We start from the raw sequence: 10,988 nt of genomic DNA on the forward strand, positions 1-10,988 counted from the left end.
TGACAATTATAGCTTTATATTTTGTACTTTGTTCTTTATATTCATGCCTCTGAGCAGATTTGGCTGTTTCTTGCCTGCGCCAGGACGCAGTGGATAGGCTCCGGTTTTCCGGAGTCATTAGGCGCCCAGATTGACGGTCAACGGGCGCTTATTTGCTCGGGAATTCCGGTGCAACTGAGCAAGTGATCTCAGGGGTCGGTTCAGGGAAATATGCGCAGAATATGTTGCTGAATACATTCATTTTAATGGAGAGGAACCTCAGACAATGGAGAATGCGTGAGAACCTTTGACGGTCATCGGCGCTTACTTGACGGTCATCGGCGCTTACTTGACGGTCAGGCTGACGGTCATGACGGTCATGACGGTCAACTTGACGGTCAACTTGCCGGTCATGGAGAGTCACAACAGTCACTGGAGGAGTACTCACCAGTGTGCAGCGTGGTAGACACAGCCTGCGATGTCCTTCAGATGTCCCTAGCATGGCGTGGGTCATAACTGTCACTGACCGTCAATCAAGCGCTCATGACGGTCATGACGGTCAGACACAATTTGTATGCCTCATTGCTCACAAACGGGACCGCCGAACACCGTCAGACTTTGTAGAGTACATTATTAGTATGTATACATGGGATATATGCAACAAGATTTGAAGAATTCCATACTTGCAAATTAGGTTTAACCTAATAAAGTGGCGTAAGATGGGAAATGGGATTGTACATCGCGCGGTTTGTTATGAAAGGTGGCGCTACTTCTCATAGCGTGATAGACACTCTACGAATTGTACACCCGGGCCCGATCCAATACCATCGCCACGACATCGTGTCGTACAGAGGCAGGTACGCCCGCTCAATGCCATCAACTGGTTTTCTAGAACGCAGCGCGTGGTGGAACCCATGCCTATTTATATGGGGTCGATACAGCGATCTGGACATCCAGCGTCTTGATGTATAAAAACCAGAGGACACCTACGAATACGACGATAATACCTTGCTTTTTTTTGTTAACCTCACGAAGACAGAGTACGTTCGGGGAGTTGACGGCGAGGGGCAGGAGGTTCTATATGCAGCTATCCCATTGTTAGCGTTCTGGGGAGATGACGAGTCGATGGAAGTGGGGTGGGCTGGCGATCGACTGACGGTCATCAGTCAGGACACATTCGAAAATCAATTACGGCGAGATTCAGACGAGATGTGGGTGGAAAAAGTGGGAAAGTGGGAGTTCGATTTGAGATATGATTAATCGTATCACCGCACCAACAAAACGAACCTGAGAGACTGTCATTCATAGCCTTCCTGCCTTCCTTGCCACGCAACATCGCTCGCTCCAAACTTCACCCATGTATGAATATGAATGTGCCCTTGCGAAGTTCGAACAAACCAACGCAGCGATGATAAATTATATCAAAAGTTTACCCTCATCACACCTGCCTTTCCATTTGTTGTATACGCTCGATATCGAAATTCAATTTTGTTACGGCTAGACGCGGCGGCTTTGTTTTTTTAGACTAGTGTCCCTGAGTTCCACCCCTATCCCAGGCTTGAAACTTGTTTTCTAGATCGTGCATCTCCTCCAGCTGCCAGAGTCGACTTACTGCCAAAGCCTACCATCCGAAACCACGATTTGCGGAGGAAGAAGACGCGGTATCATTCTTGGTCCCTCCTCCCACACAGCGCTTGTCCACTGCTTCGCATGGGCCATGACCAATCGAACCAGCGTGGCATCGACCCCCGTCTTCCCAAGCCATGCAACTTCCGCGACAGTCTTCAAACATGGCGCCTCCACAACAGCAATTCCTATATATCTATTCCGGGAAACTGTTTGATCCCATCAGCCGCACCATCCAACCCAAGAGGCTGATCAAAGTCAATGTATGCACGGGAAGGATCCAGGAAGTCACATCGTTCACCGAAATCGAGGTAGCCAAGAGTGGTGTTCGGGTATTGGATTGTAGGGAACTCACCATCGTCCCCGGGTTCGTCGATGTTCACGTACATTGTGAGTTTTCTAGCTTCTTATCGCTCAGGGCAAGTCGTCACATCGAGAGTTTAACAGTCTTCCTACACCCGTATTGTGAGACGTCCTGGGAAGACCAGCTAACGAAGGAATCGCTCGTCGAGCGGACGATCCGTGCGGCTAACCACGCGAAGAGCACGCTGATGGCTGGGTTCACCACCGTCCGGTAAGTTCGACTCCATCCCACTTCGTTCAGCCTTTTATTCGTGCTTCCGGATTTCTTTGAAAATCGACCTTCTCAGTGATCTGGGGACAGAGGGCGCTGGGGACGCCGATATCGCGTTACGCAAGTGCATAAAGCAGGGGCTTATCCCCGGACCTCGGTACTACTGCGCCAATAGAGCAATCGTGTCTACTGGGAGCTACGGTTCATCGAGTCCCATCAATATCAACGCATACTTGCATACTAACGGAATCTTCTGACTAGGCCCCAAAAGCTCCGTACACATAAACAAAGAAGGCATTGACGGCGTTACGGGAGGAGAGGCTGCTGATGGGGTTGACGAATGTACGAAGGTGACTCGTAGGCAAATTGGTGCTGGAGCGGATTGGATAAAGGTGCGTTTCACGCGCGCCGCGTCTCGCTCTTCAACTCATGACGATTCCTATGCACATAGATATACGCTAGTATGTCACTGTCGTCGCTCAGAATAGGATCATACTCACGAACTACTAACAGATTATCGTGTCCTATCTCGCTTGTCGGCGTCATCGTCGACCTCTCTCGCAAAGCTCTCCGTCCCGACGTTCTCGACATCTGAAATGGAAGCAATCATCTCTACAGCCCACGGCGTCGTTTCGCCGATCAGCAATAAACCTGCCATCCGCGTCGCAGCCCACGCCACGAATTACGCGACCGTCAAGACTCTCCTCGAATTAGGAGTCGACTCCATCGAACACGGGACGGATATGTTCGACTTTCCTCAACGACTACCACCAGCGCCCCAAACGAGCGGTGAAACCAAAGTCGAAACCATCGCCCATCTCTTCCAGGAAAGCGGGGCCACGTGGGTTCCAACTCTAGCAGCCTACTACACCCTGGCTGGAGGTCATAGTAGCCGAGCCGGCGAGCTCGACGCGTGGGCGCGAGGAGAGCGGACGTTCCGCGCAGCGTTGCCCTACATCTCAAGCGATCGGTCGGCTTGTACGCCTCGTATCCGGGTAGCAGTTGGCGGAGACACCGGCGTATTTGCGCACGGTAACAATGCGTTGGAGATGCAGCTTATGGTCCAGCTCGGGGCGCGTTGGCGCGACGTCCTTAGCTGGGCGACTGTTGGCGGGTGGGGGTGCATCACGGGCCGCGATCCTGAGAAGGTGGAAGAAGATGAACCTGGCTTGTTTCAGGATGCGGACGAGGGGGATGACCCTCCGTTTGGTGCGTTGCGCCCTGGGTGGGCCGCTGATATTGTTGGGTTGGCGGGGGACTTAGAGGCGGCCGAGGACCCGATAGCCGAATTCGTACGAATGACCCATGAGGAGACGGGTATCAGGGTTGTCGTGAAAGCCGGTACGGTGCACAGATGGGAAGGAGCAGAACCGATTACAGTTCAGTAGTAGACCTTCAGAGACGCTATCGCTAGGCTGACTTTTGAGCGTGTTATGAATGTGCCTTTTCCAATAGCCCAAATGAGGGTTTCGATTTGGTTGTTATTTCCCGCGCCCTCCCGCCTTTTGCCATTTCGAGCACCCCTGCCGTTGAGCCGGGCTTTAATTGTTCCCACGATCATACGAAATTTCTTCAAGCCTGTTGTCAGAATCAGCAGTGACTTTCAAATCGTTCGGTGATGGCGAGGTCTGGACGGAATCCCATTCGACCACCATTACGAAAGTTTCCAGCGTCGACCAAGAAGTCCAACGAGGCCGGCTTCCTCAAGCGCAAGGCCAGAAAAAGCCAAGCCCCGTCGGAGGTTTACGAATACGAGCCATCCAAAACCCGGCGTGCTAAGGTCGACAGTGGATTCGACCGGGATGAACTGAAGAGCTTCGGTGGAGCGGTGAGCGATGGCGAAAGCGACGCAGGAGAACCCTCGAGAGCCCGATTAATCGGAGAGAATGAGGACAACGAGGCAATTGGGAGCGATGACGACGAGGAAATCGACAGTGACGCCGCTTTCGAAGAGAGCGATGAGGATCGGTTTGCTGGGTTCAAGTTTGCAAGTGAGGTACAGTACCTCTCAACGATTTTGTTAATCGCTTAACAGAGTTTGCAGCAAAAACCCCCCAAGAAGAAAAGTGGGGCAGCTCGGAGGGCGGGGAAGGTCCGCTTCGCTGGCGTGGATCTAAACGAGGACGACGTCGAGGCCTCGGCTCATGAGGGGACTTCCGAAGACGAAGAGGATGAAGAGGACGGCGATCCTTCGGACTTTATCGATATTCTGGATGTACTCGATGGCAAAGGCGAGGTGGATACAGGGAGCGACGCAGGGGACGAGGATCGGTCAGCTGGGCCGGCTGGCAGTCATTTAGCGACGCACCGACACTCGGCAGATGAGTCTGACTCGCCCGATTCCGCCTCCGAGGAAGAGGCTCGCTCCATGGACGACGATGCTCCGGGCATAACGATATCGGATGATGAAGACGACACGATGGATACTACTGAGGCGTTGGATAATCTCCAAAACTTCGTCACGAACCTGGGTGGTCTCGAATCGCCGAAAGGGATTGCGAAGCGGAAGGGTGATGCCTCGCAGAATCCCCAACCCGCGAAGAGACGACACATCATCAAGGAGCGTACAGAAGCCGGCGCCGAAAATGAGTTTGGTGCTCATACAAATGGTTAGTATCGATTTCTGTGATGTACGCGGCTGTTCTGACCTTTCTGAAGGTGCGAAACTGAACCTCGACGACCTCCTTGCACCCCTCGCCGAATCATCTTCGACATCGGCCCTAGCTTCACTTCAGAAATCGGTCAAAACCCTTCGACCTCCCTCGCCTTCCACCTCAAAAGGCAAGGGTAAGGCTGGCTCGGATGCGGCGTCTTCAAAGTCGAAGAAACCTCGGACGCTTGCTGCTCCTTTACCTCAACGCACCCAGGAGCGACTAGATCGAGAGGCTGCGTACGAACAAACCAAGACGGAAGTGGATAAGTGGAGCGACAGTATGAAGCGTATAAAAGACGTAAGTACCACACCCCGTCCGGGCTCCTCTATCGTTTCTGAATTAGTACGCTCCTCAGGCGGAACATCTGAGTTTCCCTCTGCAACCAGAGCCAAAGACTGCCACATCCAACCTCGAACTAGCGGCTCGCTTCAAACCGAAAACGGAGCTGGAATCGGGCATATCTAAACTTTTACAGAGTGCCCATCTGCGGGAAGAAGACATTGCTGAGACGGAGGATAGTGCACTGCAGGCTCAACAGCTCACCGTCGAGGAGGTCGCCGCGCGACGTGCAGAACTGCGCAAGATGCGTGAACTGATGTACCGCGCCGAGGTTCGAGCACATCGCGTCAAGAAAATCAAAAGCAAGACATACCGGAGACTTCGGCGCAAGGAGAAGGAAAAGCTGGACGGAGCTACGGGGGATGATGATATGGACGAAGAAGAGATGCGGCTGCGCAAGGAAGTTGACCGAGCAAGGGAGAGAGCGACGCTTCGACATAAGAATACGGGGAAGTGGGCGAAGTCGATGTCGGGAAAGCAAGGTCTTGGCGAAGACGAACGGCGAGCAATCGAGGAGATGCTGGATAGAGGGGAGAAATTGAAGCGCAAGATTCAAGGGCAGGATAGTGATAGCGAGCAGGACGACGAGAGCGACGAAGACGAGGAAGACGCTGACGAAGATACGATAAAGGCCAGAGCCTTTGAGGAGTTGGCTCGTTTACGGGACGATCATTCGGCCCCCGCGGGCAAAGCGAGAGGCGTCTTCGAGATGAAGTTCATGAAAGATGCGATGGCCCGAGATTCGGCGAAGGCAGATCGGGAAAGGGACGATTTCATTCGAGAACTTGGGGGAAACGCTGGCTTGGAGGATCACAGTGGTGATAACGACACCACACCCGTGGGCGATGAAGACGTCACGGTTCAGCGCCTTGGTGGTCGCGTCATCTACCAACCTGGCGCATTACCTGTACGAACAAATTCACGGATAGTGAGTATGTTCCCTTCACCGACGACCGTCACTTACCTCGAGTAGGTTCCGCTGTCGACGGCCTCAGATACCTCCAGCGTCACCCTGAAATCGACCGATCTCGTTACTCCGTCACCTATTGAGGCGCGGCAGACCATCCCGAGCCGCATGGAGGCATCTACTAGGCAATCCAACGACGATTCGTCGTCCTCTAACCCTTGGCTTGCGTCTCGCGACGAGCCAAGACCCCATGTTACCCGTAAAAAGAACGAGGTCATCGTGTCGAAGACCAGCGGAGCGGCCGACAAATCCAAGAATCGACTAAAGAAGCAATCCAAGAAGCTCGACGAAGAGCGCACTAAGGCGCGAGATGATGCCGAGATCGAAATATCCATGGACAACGTCCTCAAACCTACTGAACCTCGTGCTGAGCCTGCGTCCTTGATAGCTCCTATCATATCAGAGGACGACGATTCGGATGCCAATAGCGAAGTCGAGGAGCAAGAAAAAATGATTTCGGCTAAGCAGAACGGGGGAAAGAATGGCCAAATTGCCTTTCAACAACGCGACTTGGTGGCGTTGGCTTTCGCTGGAGACAACGTTGTTCAGGTATACTCGCAGTCGCTGCCGTGGTGCCATTTGCTAAAGCCCAATCATCACTATAGCAATTCGAAGAAGTCAAACGCCGCGAAATGGCTGAAGACGCCCCTCAGGAAGTCGACACTACGCTTCCTGGCTGGGTAAGCTCGCACCCGTCAGCGCATCTTAATCAATTTCCCTGATCTATCTGTTACAGGGTTCTTGGGGAGGAACTGGTGCTCGCAAACAGCCCCCGAAGCCTCATCTTATCAAAAAGGTAGCGGGTGTCGACCCCGGAACCCGAGCAGACTATGGCAAGGCGCACGTCATTATATCTGAGAAACGAGACAAGAAGGCCGCGAAATATCTGGTCAAAGATCTGCCTTATCCGTATACTAGCAAGGCCCAGTTCGAGCGAAGTATGGAGACTCCTTTAGGAACGGAGTGGAATACGAGGCTTGGGTTCCAGAAGGGGACTCTACCGAAAATTGTCAAAAAGGTGATTGTCTTTTTCTCCGTCAGTGAAAGTGTGCTGACGTTGTCGTGGTCAGATGGGCACGGTCATCAATCCGCTGGAGAAGCTGTTCTAATTTATGTGCATCCGACGAAATGTATTCCGGCACTGATGTATTTACTCTTCTAAGGGACGTGCAAGTTCAGACAGTCATATCGTTCACATGTACATCATTCCACAAACACATTCGCATACTGAACGCAAAATCACCTTACTACCCAACTACTCGATTGCTGCTTCTACTGGATCCAGACTGTCTTTGGAGGTCTTTCGGTAAGGGAATTGAGATCAGGAATTCTGTCGAAGACAGCAGACGAGAGCCGGTAGTATCGAGGCGGGAATTTAGTAGCCCCTTCACGAAGCAAAATGGCGAAGGGGGCATTGTTGCTAAATCCGCCAACGACTGCAACTTTCCATCTTGCTGTCACCCTGTCCGATGCAGGGGGGTCGCCTCGCCAGCGAAGATTCACCTTGGTATCACCCTTCTTGAATACGGTGAGCACATAAGTGTGCCTCTCCGAATTAGTGGAAACGTTCACGAACTTGACATCATGAAGAGCCACCATGATGCGCAGCCCGCAGTTGGTCAAGGTGAATGAAGGATCCAGATTTCGTGCGGAGTGGGCGCTGAAGAGACAATTAGAGGATAAGGAACGGGGGTCTCCTGGGTGCGCTTTGGCGTCATAGAAGGCGGAAGGGCCATCTGCGAACATCGTATTCCACCGAGAGCGGCTCCCATTCCAGAGAAACAGGCTCCTGTCTTCAACGTGATGGGAACACTCGACTTGGATGCGATAGAATGCGCGCTCTTCGCCTTCGCCATACGCAATGGGGATCTGTATGTCCAGTAGGCCAAGAAGACAGTAGGACATGTCTTCGGCGCGAGATGTCGTTCTCTCAGAAAGCCATTGAAAAACGTCGCGAGCATTGGCAGGGCTAGGATCGTAACTTTCTAAGAACTGGTATTCAATTTCTGAATTGTGGCGAGGTCAGTGACGTGCAAAGGACAAAGAACCAGATTCTTACTTGTGATCTTTACTAGCCTCCTCAGCACGTTGGGGGTCAGCCTCTCTGAGAGTGTCATCTCTTCCTTCGGTGGAAGCGCATCATCACCATCATCCGTATCGTGATTAGCGTCGTCGTCCGATTCCGAATCCCCGTCATCGGTGTCTTCGTCGTCTTTTTCTTCGCCGTCCGAAGCAGTATCCACGTCGAAATAGCTCCCCTTGCGCTGAGGACCCTCAGAAGATGCATCGTCGTGCGCTGTACGATTATCTCGGACAACGTCGTAGCGCCTGTGAAGGTAGAGCTTCGACCAATCTTTGCAAAAGAATTTGAGCCTTTTCGGCGCCAGCAATTCCTGCAGCGTCCACCCCCTCTTGAACCAGGGGTCGCCTTCCAGAACACCAGGGCGGCTAGCGCTAAGATAGACGATGCATAATTTGGCATTCCTATACCAATTATACATCGACCTGATGGCCTCGTCGAGATCGGTGCTGCTCTTCTTGTCGATGCACACGGTATCGGCCCACGCGTAGAGACACCTGTATTCACCCCTCCCCGCCTCCTCGCAGAACCTGATAAACTTCACAAAACCCCATTTCTTCTTCACCTTATCAGAATCTCGATGCTTCAGGTCGCCGAATTTCAATTCGTCGTCTTCCCACCTGTGTGAGAGGATGGCGTAGGCGGAGCCAGCACGGATGCGGCTGCTGAGATATTTCGATTGCTTTTTAGCCAGCACGTCTATGCTCCGGTTGTCATTGGAGCTGGCCCTATGCCTGATCCGTTCCTCGAGGAAAAGAGTGATTCTGTCGACTAACTGTGTTCGAGAAACGAGCACTTCATCCTTCATGTGGTAGAGATACATTGGGCAGCTATTGACGTGCTTCTGAATCGCAGGCAGAATCCTATGTAGCAAGTGTGTTCAGCGTGTTGACAGATGACGAGGCGCGGAAGGCGTACTATAGAGGGAACAAGAAACCAGATGTATACTCGTTCAGTCGTTTAAGTTGTATCTTAGTGAGGCGTCGAGCCTACCTCCTTTAAATAGATCGTTGATATTGGTGCACGAAGCGAGGAGCTTGGTAGTTACCTACCTATGTAATTCAGGGCCAATGAGCATGCCAATGGAGAGGCGAGGGTGAGCGCTCTAGTAGGACATGATTACGGGCAAATCCAAGTACCTTCTGATAGTACACCTGCGGGACACCAAATCAGGTCCGATTCGTGGGGTCTCTCTTGGTTAAGATGGCACGTACTGTATACTTAAGACTCTTTTTGCTCTAGGAAGAGAGCATGAGACGACGCTCTCAGCGTTAACGCGTCAGCAGATGAGCTGACCTTGATGATGGGGCTGGGCGGCAGACTCGACTCATCACTGCTCGTCTGAGGACTCGAAGGCCGGGCGCGCGCAGGCGCGGGGCTGCTTGATGCTGGACTGCTCGTGGCGGGGCTCGCTGGCCTGCGCCGCGGGAGATCAGGGCTGGACTCGGGGCTGGGTGGCCTGCGCCGTGTGCGCGCGGGTGCGGGGCTGCTCGACGCAGAGCTGCTGCTTGGGCTCGGCGTGCGCGTCCTGCGATGCCTATTCCTGCGGTGCGGCATTACTGGCAGTATTGAGAGGGAATCTACAGAGCTATCGATCAGAGTGTTCGAAGGAGATCGCGCAGGCTTTATAAATCAAGAATCGGGGGTCGATTCGCCGTGGTTCACAGGGTGATCGTTGTCACGCGGGACGTTATCAATCATCTCCAGAAACATATCGCGTGTTGGACGCGGATAGCGTCGTAGAGGCGCTGAGAATGGTTCATGGAACACCATGCTGCGATATCATTGACAGAGGACAGAAGTGCCAGTAACGCCATAAGGATAGCTCAGGGTGGACGATCATGGGACACGGCTCCTCCTCTCGAAAGCACACCGGAGCACGTCAAATGTCACGGAATATGAATGAAAGAAAGTGTCGTGGCATATCAGATTATCGTCGAGTGAATATCCATCGATGGGAGAGTCGGCGTATTCCGCACGAAAAACATCCTTCACGATATGGTGAAAGGCCTATCAAGGCATCGAAACTGTGGGGAATAGCCAATCGCAGGCTTCGCGGGGAATCTGGATGGCGTATAGGTGCACACGCACCAGGCATCCTGATCAGGCGCGCTATAGAGACCGTATTGCGGGGGAGGTGAATGGCGTACCTGCACTGCAAACCTGAACTGCCGGCCTGTGGCATGATGGTGATTGGTAGACGTTCGCAGAGAGCCTGAGTAGAACGTACGTCCTCATCATCGCCCCATGGCTGGTAACGATGCCGACACTCCGCTTGAACTAGTAAAACAGTTATTCTCAGTGAAGACATGGCAGTCGCTTCAAACAATGGATGTAAACCGTGGATTTCGTGGCAGAGATCGAAATCGCATCCCAATTTGGGGGTACCTCTACACGAGACATCATCGGAATCCACTCGGCAAAGTGGAGTGGGTAACAGTGCCTACTCCGTGAGCGCTGCTACTACCTCGATTCTGCCTGGATCAGCACGGCTCAATTGTTTCAAGTGTCTTTAGACTGATCCGCCGGCGGAGACAAACCCATGGTGAGGATCGCTGCTTCCCTGGATCTGAAGCGCTTCGTATGTAGCTGAGACCTGGGTTCCGATGATCTGTGGATGAAAATGATGAGTGAATCAAGTCTTCAATGAGATGGTAGCCGTTACGGTGGTTGCTATCCCCTTCACCATCTTTGAAAGCAGAATATGACCTACCACCTTGACCATTCAGTCACCATCTATCAAATGAGACTGCGAAACGGAGCACTAGC

At 52.7% G+C, this 10,988-nt stretch overlaps 3 protein-coding genes across 3 annotated transcripts; 2 read left to right on the plus strand and 1 right to left on the minus strand.

The window, feature by feature from the left end:
• Positions 1–1,769: 1,769 nt before the first annotated feature.
• Positions 1,770–3,567, plus strand: PC9H_002821 (uncharacterized protein; the record flags this gene model as incomplete). Its single annotated transcript, XM_036772421.1, has 6 exons — positions 1,770–1,995; positions 2,053–2,179; positions 2,256–2,380; positions 2,441–2,571; positions 2,631–2,640; positions 2,693–3,567. The coding sequence occupies 6 exons, from the start codon at positions 1,770–1,772 to the stop codon at positions 3,565–3,567; spliced, it is 1,494 nt and encodes a 497-aa protein (XP_036633894.1).
• A 230-nt stretch (positions 3,568–3,797) lies between these two features.
• PC9H_002822 (uncharacterized protein) lies at positions 3,798–7,248 on the plus strand (the record flags this gene model as incomplete). Its single annotated transcript, XM_036772422.1, has 8 exons — positions 3,798–4,175; positions 4,215–4,788; positions 4,838–5,130; positions 5,189–6,100; positions 6,146–6,688; positions 6,745–6,819; positions 6,876–7,157; positions 7,210–7,248. 8 exons carry the CDS (start codon positions 3,798–3,800, stop codon positions 7,246–7,248), a joined length of 3,096 nt encoding a protein of 1,031 aa, XP_036633895.1.
• Positions 7,249–7,411: 163 nt separating this feature from the next.
• Positions 7,412–9,027, minus strand: PC9H_002823 (uncharacterized protein; the record flags this gene model as incomplete). Its single annotated transcript, XM_036772423.1, has 2 exons — positions 7,412–8,145; positions 8,199–9,027. 2 exons carry the CDS (start codon positions 9,025–9,027, stop codon positions 7,412–7,414), a joined length of 1,563 nt encoding a protein of 520 aa, XP_036633896.1.
• Between the last annotated feature and the right edge of the window lie 1,961 nt (positions 9,028–10,988).

Source organism: Pleurotus ostreatus (assembly GCF_014466165.1).
Source record: "Pleurotus ostreatus strain PC9 chromosome Unknown scaffold_2, whole genome shotgun sequence".
Lineage (NCBI taxonomy): Eukaryota > Fungi > Basidiomycota > Agaricomycetes > Agaricales > Pleurotaceae > Pleurotus > Pleurotus ostreatus.